This window comes from Bufo gargarizans, chromosome 1, assembly GCF_014858855.1.
Source record: "Bufo gargarizans isolate SCDJY-AF-19 chromosome 1, ASM1485885v1, whole genome shotgun sequence".
NCBI lineage: Eukaryota > Metazoa > Chordata > Amphibia > Anura > Bufonidae > Bufo > Bufo gargarizans.
In genome coordinates, this window is record NC_058080.1 from 100,634,362 (window position 1) to 100,651,173 (window position 16,812).

The window sequence follows — 16,812 nt, forward strand, 5'->3', positions numbered from 1 at the left end:
TCCTCACTGCACTCCATCTGCCGCAGTGTGGTACAACATCCTCACTGCACTCCATCTGCTGCAGCGTGGTACAACATCCTCACTGCACTCCATCTGCCGCAGTGTGGTACAACATCCTCACTGCACTCCATCTGCCGCAGCGTGGTACAACATCCTCACTGCACTCCATCTGCCACAGCGTGGTACAACATCCTCACTGCACTCCATCTGCCGCAGTGTGGAGCAACATCCTCACTGCACTCCATCTGCAGAAGTGTGGTACAACATCCTCACTGCACTCCATCTGCCACAGCGTGGTATAACATCCTCACTGCACTCCATCTGCAACAGCGTGGTACAACATCCTCACTGCACTCCATCTGCCACAGCGTGGTACAACATTCTCACTGCACTCCATCTGCAACAGCGTGGTACAACATCCTCACTGCACTCCATCTGCCGCAGCATGGTACAACATCCTCACTGCACTCCATCTGCCACAGTGTGGTACAACATCCTCACTGCACTCCATCTGCAGCAGTGTAGAGCAACATCCTCACTGCACTCCATCTGCCGCAGTGTCGTACAACATCCTCATTGCACTCCATTTGCCGTAGTGCGGTACAACCTCCTCCACCACAAGCAATGCTTCTAGGGAAGAATACCTCCATAATATAGCAGTCATTGGAGCATGCAAAAATTTTGTTTCTAATAAATCGTTGCTAATAAACCCTATGGGTGCATCTGGATAAAACTAAGTTCTCACAAAGGTCTAGCATGGGCAATAGGAGGAATGAATGGAAGGCGGCTGTGCATGCGCGGTGTGCCCTCCATAATTTTGCGGGCTCCTGTCTAAGGATAGGTGCGGGCCTCCAGAGATGCAGCCCGGTCCTCCATGCTGTTTGTTTTCCTGGCTGCAGCGGTGACTGGCTGAAAGGTGACCTGTGTGCATGGAACCTCACCACTGCAGCTAGGAAAAAGTCATCAGTGGTGAGGGGGACCAGAGAGCAGTGCTGGAAGAGGCAGGGGATATAATGGACGAGTATCGTTTGATGTGTTACTTCTATACATGGTGGATATGCTGAAGATTTTCCACTGCAGAACGGCACCCAGCAAACCTGCAGCATGTTACAGTATCAGCAAAGTGGATGAGATTTTACAAAATATCCACAAGCTGTCAAAAAATCTTCAGTGGACACTGACCTGAATAAATGAATGAGTTGAATATGTTGATATTCTTTATTTCTTTAGCAATACTACAACGGTTACTTTTCTTTTCTTTCATGACGAGTCAAGATTGTGGGACACATGTACTAATACACAATGGCTAAAAAAAAGGCTATAGCCATCCCCAGAGCAGAAGTACTGCAGCCAGACAATAACCATTTCCATGCCATGCCCTGGGGCCATCATGCATGACAGACGGGAAGCACTATCTCTCAGGTGGCATTTGACATATAAGTGCTTCCCCAGCAATAGGGCACTCCTGCCACACAAGCGTCTCCTCTGCCAGTCCCAATGAGAATGGAGGAGAAGGGTACATGCAATGCTGTATCACATGATAACCATCATGTCTGATCTACTAATAGGCCAATGCAGACTAAATAAAGGCATCAAGGCCTAAATAATAAGCACAAATAATTGTGCAATATGTAACCTCTATGTATGGACTACCCCATGTTCTCTCCCAACAGGAATATAATATGGATTTAGTGAAAATAAAATAAAAACTAAATAAAATGAGAGGCACAATCATTTTGGTTTTATCAGCATGCTTAGAATAAGATTTATACATGGAGACAGCACCTAACAGTGGGCAATCACTAACAATGACAGACACGCCGAGCCCATGACTTATACCGAACAGTGGAATAGAGAACAAAGACGAGATACATGGAATAAAAGACGGCCTCATACAATAGATTTCCTTCTACCATAAGCTTGCATGTGGCAGGTGGAGAAAACCAGGAAGGGGGATCGACAAGAGAAAGAGGGGCAAACACACGCATGGGGGGCACATATGTAGCAGCAAATGAGGAGGACAATGAAACAACAGCAGAAAGTCAGGGGTGTTTAGACAGAAGCAGCAGAGCCGGGGTCAAAGAGGCAGAAGGCCGGCGGTGTAGACGCAAGACAATAGACCGAAACAGTGCACCAAGTGCAACAGAACAGATGGGAGTGCAGAGTGCAGGTGTGACTAGAGGGCAGCGGCTCAGGGAAAGGTGGAGAGGAAGTGTAGACAATGGGGCAGAGGCACGCTGCATTTACACATGGGACGGAGGAAGCAACACAGGGAAAGGCAGTGGGTGAAAGAAGCGATGGATGATAAAGTAGCAAATAAAGAAATAAAAGGGTGTGACTAGTGCAAAGAAGATGGAGTGAAACCCCTGAACGCGAGGAAATTGATATGGGGGATATGGGGGTGTAGACACTGATATTGAGGAATAAAGATGAATATTGTATTTTTATGTGTTTTAAAAAAAACAACATATATTATAAATTGCCTTACACGTTTTAGGATACATGTCATGGAGATGACGCACACTAGCCACTACAATCACTTCTGGGAGAGTAATGCCATACACATACATACAATTCCAGTTTGACTCTTTTACGTGTAATTCAAGTTATGCTCATAGTAGTCCTGTTTCAGTTAGGCATCAGATATATTACATAGGACTGATATATGGGCCATACCATTCTACTGCATATAGGGGTCACTGAAAGCAAGTCAGTCTCTCACCTATCAAGCAGCAGCTTCCAAAGCAGATCCAGGCCTAGCACTTCCCCGGTCACAGGAGACCCTACCCACAGACTGCAAGTTCTGCTCTGGGAGGGTGAGGAGAAACTGAGAGGAGAGGAGGAAGGCATCACAGCCTACTTTCTTCTTCTCAAGCTGAAGAAGTGGAAGGGGTACTGTGGGCAGCAAGGGACAGTTGGGACATAGTGTGGCAGGGTCTCTGTGGGTGCAGGGGACACAAAAGGTGGCAGCACGGAATCTAGCAGGGGCTCTGTGGTTGAAGGGGTGAGGGACACAGAAGGTAGTAGACATGTTGTGGAGGAAAGGTGACTGAGAATCTTTTGGGAGTAGGGGACACAGAAGCTAAAAGTGACTCTAGATGGTGGCAGTGGCATAAACGCTCCATGGGGGAAGGGAAATGGAATGGGGGGAAAGGGCGCACAAGGCAACATCTAACCCAAGGCTGGTCCTGGCCACCACTCTCCCATGATGCACTGTATATCCTGCCCAGACGTCCTCAGGTCATCAGATTCCTCCCAGTGTTCTTATGATCCTCAACGCACATCACTCTACACACTCCCAGGCTCCAACCCCCTGTGAAGAGGATTCTCGTGATCAGAAGGCAGAAGTATCAAGTCTGCGCATGCACAGCGCGCTTACTTAGGAGAATCTAGAAATATGCACGTGTGACACCCTAATCTCAGATACGCTGGTTATAAGAATCACACATGGGTCGCTGATAAACGAATATCTTTGGAACTGTGCCATTTTACTGATAAAATGTATTTACAAAATGTTCAACTTCACGAGATCTAGCGATTAGATCAGCTTAGAATAGTGTGACAACCTCTTAAAAAATGAGACGTGCACTGCAGCCATGAGATGTTTAACAGACAGGACGACTTCAGCTTCCGTGCTTTGCATTCACATCGCTATGTTGTACTAGCCGGAGGGAAAGAAAAACCTGCACAGTAGAGCGTGTTTATTCTTGCAGGACCCTGTGCAGCCAGGCACCGTCATCCTCCGTGGGACTACTACATATAATAGCATCTAGTGCCAACTAACTATAGCTTAGATGAAAGCCAGCCCCATGCCTTTCTTGTGTAACTGAATGTTATGTGCTGCTTCCACAGTGTGTCTTTCATCATGGCAGTAAAACAGAGGGACCACAGTGTTGTCATCATGGTAATTATCCAGTCAGTGATGATCGTCGTAAAATAGATGCTAAGCCAAGTCCTCAAATTACCATGATACAGAAATTTACGAATCCAACAGATGGAATTTCTGTTGCAACATAAAGAGATGAGGGGGTTCTCTGGCCACCAGCAACCTGTCCTAGAATATGAGCATCAATGGTTGCCTCCTTTGCAGAGCTGTCTAGGGCAGGGGTCCTAAGACTACGGCCTACAGGCCACATGCGGCCCGCCGAGGACATTTATCTGGCCCTCTGCTTGTTTTTGCCGCCGCTGCCTGTCCGTTACTTTTTTTCCAATATAAGAGACGAACGGTCCAGCAGCCAGCCCATCATTGATGGAAGATGGAGAGGGGCGGCGGCGCCAATTGGCTGGCCGGCTGAAGCGCTGGATCATAGGAATTGTAGTCCGGACGCAATCAAGCTGCTGGCGGTGGGAAGAACCGAACAGCGTAGCCGGACTACAACTCCCACCTCCCAGGACTCAGAGGGGCCAGCTGGACGTGACTTGTGGGCAGTGAACGTCGGGCGCTGGCTCATGGGAGAGAGAGAGGGGGAGACGTGCAAAGTTATTGCTTGTATATTGTTTTTGTAGCGCTGTATATATACAGTACAGACCAAAAGTTTGGACACACCTTCTCATTCAAAGAGTTTTCTTTATTTTCATGACTATGGAAATTGTAGATTCACATTGAAGGCATCAAAACTATGAATTAACACATATGGAATTATATACATAACAAAAAAGTGTGAAACAACTGAAAATATGTCATATTCTAGGTTCTTCAAAGTAGCCACCTTTTGCTTTGATTATTGCTTTGCACACTCTTGGCATTTTTTTGATGAGCTTCAAGAGGTAGTCACCTGAAATGGTCTTCACTTCACAGGTGTGCCCTGTCAGGTTTAATAAGTGGGATTTTTTGCCTTATAAATGGGGTTGGGACCATCAGTTGCGTTGTGGAGAAGTCAGGTGGATACACAGCTGATAGTCCTACTGAATAGACTGTTAGAATTTGTATTATGGCAAGAAAAAAGCAGCTAAGTAAAGAAAAGCGAGTGGCCATCATTACTTTAAGAAATGAAGGTCAGTCAGTCCGAAAAATTGGGAAAACTTTGAAAGTGTCCCCAAGTGCAGTCACAAAAACCATCAAGCGCTACACAGAAACTGGCTCACATGCGGACCGCCCCAGGAAAGGAAGACCAAGAGTCACCTCTGCTGCGGAGGATAAGTTCATCCGAGTCACCAGCCTCAGAAATCGCAGGTTAACAGCAGCTCAGATTAGAGACCAGGTGAATGCCACACAGAGTTCTAGCAGCAGACACATCTCTAGAACAATTGTTAAGAGGAGACTGTGTGAATCAGGCCTTCATGGTAGAATATCTGCTAGGAAACCACTGCCAAGGACAGGCAACAAGCAGAAGAGACTTGTTTGGGCTAAAGAACACAAGGAATGGACATTAGACCAGTGGAAATCTGTGCTTTGGTCTGATGAGTCCAATTTGAGATCTTTGGTTCCAACCACCGTGTGTTTGTGCGATGCAGAAAAGGTGAACGGATGGACTCTACATGCCTGGTTCCCACCGTGAAGCATGGAGGAGGAGGTGTGATGGTGTGGCGGTGCTTTGCTGGTGACACTGTTGGGGATTTATTCAAAATTGAAGGCATACTGAACCAGCATGGCTACCACAGCATCTTGCAGCGGCATTCTATTCCATCCGGTTTACGTTTAGTTGGACCATCATTTATTTTTCAACAGGACAATGACACCAAACACACCTCCAGGCTGTGTAAGGGCTATTTGACCATGAAGGAGAGTGATGGGGTGCTGTGCCAGATGACCTGGCCTCCACAGTCACCGGACCTGAACCCAATCGAGATGGTCTGGGGTGAGCTGGACCGCAGAGTGAAGGCAAAAGGGACAGCAAGCGCTAAGCATCTCTGGGAACTCCTTCAAGACTGTTGGAAGACCATTTCAGGTGACTACCTCTTTAAACTCATCAAGAGAATGCCAAGAGCGCGCAAAGCAGTAATCAAAGCAAAAGGTGGCTACTTTGAAGAACCTAGAATATGACATTTTCAGTTGTTTCATACTTTTGTGTTATGTATATAATTCCACATTTGTTAATTCATAGTTTTGATGCCTTCAGTGTGAATCTGCAATTTTAATAGTCATGAAAATAAAGAAAACTCTTTGAATGAGAAGGTGTGTCCAAACTTTTGGTCTGTACTGTATATATAGGTATTTTACTAATAGCAATTTGGAATCCCTAGGAAACAATGATGTCAAGAAAAAGAAAAATTGACTGAGTGTAGGATATTCAAAGAACAGTGGACTTATGATTACTTTTTCATGCAGTACAAGGAAAGAGCTGTGTGTCCGATATGCCAGAATATAGTGTCTGTGTTCAAAGAATACAATTTGCATCGCCACTATCAAACTCAACAAACTCTGTTTTGTTTTTTCACTTCAAAATAAGATATGTACAGTGTGCATAGGAATTTGTTCATAGTTATTTTTTTAAGTTAAACAATTTAAACTATAGTCAGGCCCTCCAACGGTCTGAAGGACAGTGAACTGGCCCCATAGTTTGAGGACCGCTGGTCTAGGGGGATGAGGGGGCAGACCTCACAACACACTACACTCTATCACTTGCATATACTACATATTGTTGAGTGTTCCTGTCAGGCTGCTCAGCCATCATGGCATATCATAGGCAGGATCAGATCATTACTATCTATCGTAGGGCGATGTACTGTGTACTGAGGCCTCTCATCCCCCTAGGCAGCTCTACAAGTGGTGGCAATCAGTCCTGCTCACATATTAGGACATTTTGCTGGTGGCTATTTTAAATAATTCCCAGGGAGCCCCTTTAAGGTGTACATTATATCTGAGCTTGGTGTGGATGACTATGGATAGGCCTGAAATGGCTGAGCACCAAAAATCTCATGTGTTACTTGCGAGTTTTGGTGCCAGTTTGATGCGGTTTTGCCACAGATCTCATCCTTTGCATTGCGATGGCTGAAATCTGCACACAAAAAAAATATTGCATAAACAATCGACACGCAGAGTTATGCCAGCGCTAGATTATAAAAGGGCCTGTTATATTCCATTGATCAGGAGTCCATGTGGAGAAGAGTCTATAAAGCAGAAAGCTGCAGACTGAGGCTAACTTGTGTGGCAGTCACAAAAAGACTAATCCCACGTCTCGTGTCACTCTGATGGTCTCCATCCCCTTTCTCCAGGACTCAAGTTGTCACATAATAACAGGGTCCCCCGAGGAGTCTGAGCTGGCTAAGCAAGAAAGACTTCCAAGTCCAGGCATATGAGGTATTGCTACAGGCTTTATGGATTTACTGATGTGCATTTTCCAGAATGTGTTTTTGCTTCGCCACAAGCCAACACAAAACCTGTTTGCTTTGGCATTTAAAGCTGGAAGTACATGAAAAAGCGGCATCTTTTCCACAAGTGTATGCCTACGCTTACAAGTGTGCACCTAACTCAAATAGGACTACATCCAAGTCAGACAAAATCCAATGATCACCTAATAAATCTGGATTTGTGCGTCCAGAGGGAATCATTCCAGCAGACATCCACAGTTAGCCGTCATTCTTTCTACCAAGACACTTTATTTTACATGTATCTTTTCCTTATACAAGAATGTGACTTCATTCAGCTCCATCTATCACCAGCAACATATTTGAATGGCACCTCCACAAAAAACAGTTGCATAGATACAGAGCTACTCACGTTGAAGAATAAGGGTATGTTCACACGTGGCATAGACGCTGGGAATGTGTGTGAAGCAGCAGGTCTGCAGCTGGGACAATACCAGCAAAGTGGATGGTATCGAGCCGGTGAGGCTGCAGTCCATCTCAAGTGTTTTTTGTGGCAACTGTTTTATTCCTGCTGCAGATGGATGTACCCCATCATTAAAAAGTCTTAGGCTTGTGCACACAGTCAGGGTTTGGTCAGCGATTTCCATCAGTAACTGTGAGACAAAACCAGGTCAAAGACACAGAACAGGTGCAGATCTTTCCATTATACTTTATCTCTGTGTAGGCTTCACTACTGGTTTTGGCTCACTGGTTTTGGCAGAACTTAAAACACAAGTTCGTTCAACACTACTCAGTGGCACATCGAAAGTCTTCATCGGTGGGGCATGGGTGCTGAAATTAGTGATGGGTGGGGGTCTATGCACGTGGAGCTCACTGATCATGAGAATAAAGGGGACACAGTGCCAGTAAAAGTTCCTTGTCCCTTCTAAGCTTTGCATGTGTAGGGAACTCCAGCCGGTGTATTCATTTAAATGGAGCTGAGCTGCAGTGCCCTCACAGTAGGGTTACAAGAGCACTTTGGCCCCTTCATTCGCAGGATTAGTAATGCCCCCAGGGTAAGAACCCCATGATCATACTCTGATGCCATAGTGTAGCAATACGCCATCACTTTTTAAAGGGAACCGTCATGTACATAGTGTCTTAGCAGAAGGCAGCACGCTATAGAGCAGGAGGAGCTGAGCAGATTTATATATAGTTCCATGGAAAAAGATTCAGTACAACTTGTATTTCATGCATTTGAATTCATCTCTGTATACACAGTCATAGAGGGAAGGCTGTCAGTCACTGATAGGACTGTCTCCTTAACTTCAAAGCCCAGAACGAACACAGATATAAGTGGACAAATTCTACGTTTTCTTTTCCCATAAATCTATATATCAATCTGCTCAGCTCTTCCTGCTCTATAACATGCTGCCTGCCTACCAATGGGTTTGCCCACGGTAAAAGCCCACCTTTCCAGTTTATCCATGTACTGACACACCTCCACACAGCTCCTTATTAAATACGTGAAGGACTTCTATAGCCTAAAACTTCCTCTATTAGGCCTCGTTCACATTTCCATGTCGGTCTGATTTTTGCCCTCTTTGTATCATCCGTAGTCCACGGACACTGCTCAGCTAAAGATTATTTTCCAGAGTAGAGATGAGTAAATTTCATGTTCTGAAATTCGTTCACGCTTCGTTTGGTCGTAAAAGCAGAATTGCGTTATGAATTCCGTTACCACGGACCATAACGCAATTCTATGATGGAATGCCTTTAGAGGCGTTCTGTTATTCATTCCGTCGTAATAGAAGTCTATGGCCTGCATAACGGAGCCGTCCCGTTTCTGTTATGCAGGAGAGGACTCCCTTGCATAATGGAAACGTGACGGATCCGTTATGCAGGCCATAGACTTCTATTATGATGGAATGAATAATGGAGCGCCTCTAAAGGCACTCCGTTATGAATTCCATCATAAAATTGCGCTATGGTCTGTGGTAATGGAATCCATAACGCAATTCTGCTTTTACCACCAAACGAAGCGTGAACGAATTTTAAAATATAAGATTCGCTCATCTCTATTCCAGAGTATCTCCTATTCAGTGAAAAACGGACACACCACGGATGCAACATGGACTTTAATGGGCGTGTGTGGTCCAAAACACAGACCAAAGTAGTAAATGTCTCCGTGATTTCTCCACTGACCCACAGCCAGTGGAAAACCACTTGTGTGTGAACAAACACATTAAAATCAATGGGCACGTGTGTTGTCCGTGTCAAATGGAAATGTGAACTATAAGGCTGTATGGCGTCCGTATTCATGTTTCTGTGTCAGGATGATAGTTAAAAAGAGTTACAGTTCAGTTACCATATGCAAAATGTCCTAAAGGAGGTTCACATGAACGCAGTGTGGGTGGCATATGAACAATAATGTCACTGAAAATTAGAATATCCAGCCAAGCAGTAACGTGTATGTGCTTGCATTATGTTCTGAATTAATGGTGTATTTGATTACGGTTTATTTTTCACGTTACTGTAAACTGCTAAATAATCACATGAAAGGCGCGTCAGCAGGTGTGTCACGGCATCAAAAGGACTGATCTCGCTGTCCTAAGGGGTTCTTGTTCTCTGTGCCTGTTATTTATAAGAGTTACCAGGAGAGCTTTCCTAGGAGACAATTGTACAGTCCAATTCTTCTCCGTCATCAATCACTGCAGGTTTACAAAAAAGCTTGCATACATTTCTCTCCTTGGTTGGCTGAGGTGTATCAGAAATCCCCGTTCCCTTAAGCACAGCTACTTAAAACTAAAATTCCCTATAGCTGGTTCATTAACCCCTGAAAGGAACCCAAAAGTAAAAAATATATATATATAAGATTCTGTTTCAAAGTACAATACAAAGGGTAAAAAGGTAACAAAACAACTAAGTGTTCCCCATTCTATTTTCTAAGGTATTAACGTCATCTCCCCTACCTCATTCTCTATCCTGAGCTTTGGCTACAATAAACAAAGGGGTACGGCTTAGAGGGGTATACCTGCTTCAGGTAATCTGGGTATTTCCATAGCTTGCTCACCTGAATCCATAACTCCCATAGACTTGAACTGAGAGGGCTGCACGGCCACCTCTTCATTCACTCTCCACCTGGAGACTTCTGTTCTCCAGATATTTTGTCATTTTTCAGCTTCTAACAGTCATAATGATAACAAATATGTAATATTACTAGCTTAGGTACAATAGATTTCTAAGCTAATGTTATACTGTGGGATCCAGGGCTCCTCGAATATGGAGAAGACCTGAGCTGATGACATTACTTATAAATGCATTGGTGTTTAGGGGTGTGCCATCATCATCATCATCATCATGTACATGTAGAAACTCACAACTCAGCCGAACATACATAGACATCCAGATGAAAAGTGGCAGATAACAGTGTCTCAATGATGTTACATTCAGGCTCCATTCACACGTCCGCAATTGTGGTCCGCATCCGTTCCGCTATTGTGGTGCGGACCCATTCATTCTCTATGGGGACGGAATGGATGCGGACAGCACACAGTGTGCTGTCAGCATTCGCATTTCCAGAGCGTGCCGCTGATCTTCCGGTCCACGGCTCCGGAATAAAATAGAGCATGTCCTATTCTTGTCCACAATTGCTGACAAGAATAGGCATTGCTATGGGGGTGCCGGCCGGGTGTATTGCGGATCCGCAATGCACTACGGACGTGTGAATGGACCCTTGAAGTGTTTTCCCAAATGTATCTGATCGGTGGTTGTCCGACTCCCAGCACCCCGACGATCAGCTTTTTAAAGAGGATGCGGCATTCCAGTGAGGGCTGCGTCCTCTTCCTAGGCCAGTAACATCACGTTCATCGCTCATATGTGCAGCTCAGACCTGTTCAAGTGAATATCCAATGGACGTTGCTGTGCTTGGCAAGTTATGAGCAGGCCGCAGTGCTCACAGGAGCGCTGCAGCCTCTTCAAACAGCTGATTGGCAGGTGTGCTGGGTGTTGGACCTCCACCGATCACATACTGATAACCTATCCCGAGGATAGATCATCCGTATAAAACACTTAAACAACCCCTTTAATAACAGAGTGTGCTTACAGTTGATAATTGTGAAGCATGAGGGAGTAATACCCGAGCACAGGTCACTCACAAGGTGCACCAGTATTCATAAATGTCCCCCAGCTACTAAGGTTTAGCTATCATTTGAGAAGATTGCAGGTTGGACAATACAATAATATAATATTTCACAATTATTTTATATATTTAAAAAATGTACCTACCATGCAAAATATGTTTATTTGTCCTCATCCTGACAACATTCCAAAAACAACTAGAGTCTAGCTTTATAAAAATTACATTTAGGGTTTTCCAGGACTTAAATATTGATGGCCTATCCTGATCATCAGTATCAGATCAGTGGGGGTCCAGCACTCAGCACCCCCACAAATCAGATGTTTCAGGCAACTACCAGCCATAAAAACTATGCAGTAGCCAGAAGGCTTTGTCCATCGTGCAGGTCCCGGCACCAGCATACTGCAGTACATCGTGGCCACTACAAAGTGGATGAAACTTTGTGCTTCCAGGTCAGTCCACTATACATCTTGTGGCGCCGGCAGCTGCCCTAAACAACTGACTGGTGGAGGTGAGTGGTGGACACTGGTGACTTATGCTGAGAATAGGCCAGCAATCAATATCCAAATGGCAAAACATTCTCAGATTTGACTATTTGTAAAATCTGAATAAAAATGGTTTGGTGTATGGCCCATTCCATTTTGTATTAATTCAAACAGTGTGTGCCATCTGATACAGTAAGATTTATTAGTTTTAGTAACCTTTGTAGAGCTCCTAATCAGTTTTTATCTGTTTTATTATAATTTTCTGTACATGATCATGGGGGCCGCCATCTTGCCTGAGCTGTTTTTAATAGTATTTAGACATAGATTAGCAATAAACAGGAGATGTTCAATGACCTCTATGGGAGAATGTTCCAGACATACTAGATAACAGAGCAAATATGCTGCAATCATCACCTATTGTGAATGGTGAATCCTGTGTTATCTAAATATAGATGTTATCTTTTATTATAATCCTGCCTGTAATGATAATGACATGGCTTTTGAGAAGTGATCTCTATAGAACAGGAAGTGTCTGCCTAAGACTCAGTGGCCAGAGAGAATACTGTAATATTTTAGAATTTTTAAATAGATATGGTAATATAAATAAAAAAAAAATATATATATATGTGTCGTTAAAAGATATTGACAGTATGTCCCATAACAGTGAACTCCACAGAACCCCAACCCCTTAACACTGCCCCCCCCCCCCAGTGCCCAGCCTTCTTAAAGTGGGACCTAAACAGCAGCCCATCCCCTTAACTTTGACTTTCACATCAGCCCGCCCCTTTAACAGCGAGTTTGACAGCACCCCACTCCCTTGACAGTGACCTCCTCAGGGGTCTGTCCCCTTAACAGTGGCCTCTACAGCACCCCGCCCCTTAACACTGAACTTCATAGGGCACAGGTCACTATGAAGTGTTCCCTGCCCCTTAACTGAGACCTCCACAGTACCCTGTTACCATAACAGTGACCTCCACAGTACCCCGCTCCTTAACACTGAACTCCATAGAGGACCGTCCCCTTATCTGTGACCTCCACTGTTCCCTGCCCCCTTAACGGAGACCTCCACAATACCATGTTCCCTTAACAGTGACCTCCACAGTACCTCGCTCCCTTAATAGTGGCCTCCGCAGTGCCCGCTGCTTTAACAGTGACTTCCCCAGCGGCCTGCCCCTTAACAGTGACCTCCAAAGTGCCCGCCCCTTTAAAGCTGACCTAGAGCAGTGAAGAAAAATGGCTGGGTTGTTATGGAAACCTGGAGTAAAACTGTGTGTATGTGGAGACTAAGGGCCTGTGAGCTTCTATTGGCTGATAAGGGACATGTGACTGTGTGTATGGCAGTTGGGATATGAAGAGAAAGACTTTCAAGCTACTATTGGCTAATGTAGGTAATTTTTGGGGAATATTTAAGGAATGGTATGTCCTAGAGAGCTGAGAAACCGGTCTAAAACCTTCCCAGACACCTGATGTACCTGTTTACAAAATTTGGTGAAGATTGGTCCAGTCGTTTGGTTGCGCATAATGAACAGACAGACAGAAACTCATTTATATATAAGAGACTAGCAGAAGGACCGGCTTCGCACGGGTATATTTCATCTATTTCATTTAATTTTTGTATGTGTTGTTAAAAGATATCGACAGTATCGCCCATAACAGTGACCTCTACTGCACCCCGCTCCTTTAACAGTGAACTCCACAGTCCCCTACCCCTTAACACTGACCCCACCACAGTGCACCGCCACTTTAAAATGGGACCTCCACAGCAGCCCATCCCCTCAACTTTAACCTTCACAGCACCCCCCCTTTAACAGTGAGTTTCACAGCACCCTAATCCCTTGACAGTGACCTCACAGCAGTTGCCCCTCTAATAGTAGCCCCTGCCCCCTTAACAGTGACCTCCACAGCGCCCGCCCCTTTAACAGTGACCTCCACAGTACCCTCCCCTTTAACAGTGACCTCAACAGTGCTCGTCTCTTTAACAGTGACCTTCACAGCACCCTGCGCCTTTATCAGTGACCTCCATAGTGTCCACCTCTTTAATAGTGACCTCCACAGTGCCCGCCCTTTTAACAGTGACCACCACAGCGCCCTGCCCCTTTAATGCAAGGGCTACACGACAACATGTGTCGCGCAACATTTTGTCTCAACAACTTTTAGAATGATAGGCTATGGTGTCGCACAGCAACATGTGACATGCTGCGACTGCGACACGACAGTCGCAAAAAATGCATCCAAGATGGGTGCATGTAGCAGTTGTGCCCTATGTGTCGTGCGACTTATTGTCGTCCTGTAGCCGTAGCCTAAAGCTGACCTAGAGCAGTGAAGAAAAATGGCCGGGTTGTTATGGAAACCTGGAGTAAAACTGTGTGTATGGTAGTTGGGATTTGAAGAGAAAGACTTGCAGGCTTGTATTGGCTAATGCAGGTCATTTTTGGGGAATATCTCAGTGCATTCTAGAGAGCTGAGAGCTGGTCTAAAACCTTCCCGGATACCTGATGTACCTGTGTGCCAATTTTGGTGAAGATCGGTTCAGTCTTTTGGTCGTGCATAAAGAACAGACAGACAGAGTCAAATGCAGTAGGTGCAAACCGAGTAATAGTAAGCCTCTAGCACCCGTAGGTCTACAACTACAAAATAAACTTCTAACAGCAAGCAAGAACAAACTCTAAAAAGCAGAAACAATCACATAGGCTGTAAAGACCACAGTGCCGTCACCATGCCTGACAGTATTGCTTTTCCCGACTGAGTAGATTTATTCTGTGTTCACCAAACTCGATCCTAATGTGTGACTATTCTGGGTCTTTATGGATCTTTCATGATCATTGATGTGAAAGGATGCTCCATATGGGTATTAGCACAGTAGAATGTCTCCAGTCATGAGCTATTTCGATATGCTAATTTGGACTTTACCTTAAAGAGCTGTTACCTCTTCTGACCCAAAAGTTTTAGTAATTATTTGCAGAATTCCGGAGCCGTATACCGTACTACATTGACTTGCATGAGAATGAGCTAAAATACCAAACACAACCCAAGGATCTTTCTGATCCCAGACAACCCCTTCAAACCACATATGATATTTTTTTCTGTTATGTTCTGTATGTATCTCGGTGTACTACAGCATATTCATCAGCATAAGTTTAGACTATCAAATCATCTAAAACATGACAGAAATATTCACAACACCTCAGATCAGGTCAAATTTACTTGACTATTGAAAGGAAGTAAACCATCACTATTATTTACAGTTAGGGTTTCCTATGTTTCTTACCTTTGAAAATGGCAAGCAGTCCTTGTCAGCTTCCTTGTCTTTCACTTCAAAGTCATAAAGTGCTTTACATTGAGGCGGAGGTTGAGGTAAAGGCTTTATTATCTGCACAAAGTTGGTTGGGAAGAAGCCATGGACGCCATTGATTTCTCCATGGTACCAATTCTCATCGACCTGTCGGCGAAGCACAATGATGTCGCCCTTGTTAAATTTCAGATCCCCAGGTTCTTTCCCTTCATAGTTGTACAAAGCTTTGGCGCATGGTAACTGAGGTACACCCTGTAAACAGACAAAAATATTAACATCATTTCTGGCATTCTATATTAACAAACCTATATTAATAGACATATTAAATATTAAATGCCATATATTAGCCTTTCTGTTGGTATGTAGACCCATATACAAGTGTTCACTCCCCACCTGAACCATAACTAATCCGTAGAAAAATCTAGATTTTAATAAGGGTCATAGTGGTGTTTTTGTCTACACTATTCTAATGGTAACTGCTGAAACATAATGTTATAAATCACTTATTAAAACAGAAAACGGAAACAATTGTTTGTACCACAAGGACCAATAAGATGATTTCAGATCAAGTTCTTCACTAGAGGGCAAAGTATACGTTCAAAAAGGGCTGTACTTGTCAGGTGACGCAATACATTGAGCATCCTTCACAGAATAGATGGAGGTACCATCCTGAAAAGGATGCACAAGGATACACAGAAACCTTGTCCTATTCACGTTTAATGTACCGGTATACACTGGTCATGTGAACCTTCCTTATATAATTTTTGCCCAATTCCAAATAAAATAAAGACAATCTAATTTAAATATAGCTTAACAAGTTCCTGTTGGTTCATTTTTCCATAAATTAATTGCAAGTTCAATGGTACAAGAGAAGAGAAGAAACTGTCTAATATAGCTTAGCACAGAAAATGCCTCTTTCTCCACTTATCTGATTTCCCAAAAGCCCAGCCCCAATCATTCATTCTCAATTGACTGCTAAATCCTTATTCAGTAAAATACTAGCAGCTCACTTGGGGAATCAGGTTACAGTTGCTGCACACAGACGTCTTTGGATGGGAATGGGGGAGGAGCTGCCAGAAGGAGACAGAGGCACAGAGATAAACATAGACACTGCTGAAGTCTTAAATAAGTTTTCTATTTCACTCCACAGCAACACTGCTCAGCAGAGCCGTATAATAGCCTCCATGCTGCTACTTCTGAGGATGTGCTACAGGGAAATTGGAGCAGAGTTTTTTCTCTTTGTCTTGGCTTTAAACTGACATTATAGCAGGTAGACTCCACTCAATAGCTCAGGGAAAACTGGCAAATAGAAAAAAGTCTAAGAGATTAAAACTGCTAAAAATGCAGCAGGTAAATCAGATTATGCCTAAATTTTGTTATTCCTCAAGTAGATACACCCAAAGGCTCTGCGCTGTCCCTTTCGGGTATTACGATCCATCATAGGATCTCAATAATGGGGGAAAACTGAACAAAACGGAATGCACCAGAATGCATTCCATTCCATTTAGTCCACACTCGCGTTTTGGCTTTCCGTTTGTGAGATCCATTCAGGGCTCTCACAAGCGGTCCAAACTGATCAGTTTTGCCCTAATACATTCTGAATGGAAAAGGATCCGCTCAGAATGCATCAGTTGGCATCAGTTCAGCCTCCATTCCGCTTTGGAGACAGA

The 16,812-nt window shown here is 44.2% G+C and overlaps 1 protein-coding gene across 2 annotated transcripts in view; it reads right to left on the bottom strand.

Moving 5' to 3' along the window:
- Positions 1-16,812, bottom strand: part of SH3RF1 (SH3 domain containing ring finger 1) — a 144,239-nt gene that overhangs the window by 51,028 nt on the left and 76,399 nt on the right. For both annotated transcript variants that reach the window (XM_044286475.1, XM_044286396.1), the window contains exon 3: positions 15,119-15,394. In XM_044286475.1, the coding sequence (XP_044142410.1) occupies positions 15,119-15,394 (276 nt within the window). The remainder of the gene's footprint in view (positions 1-15,118; positions 15,395-16,812) is intronic.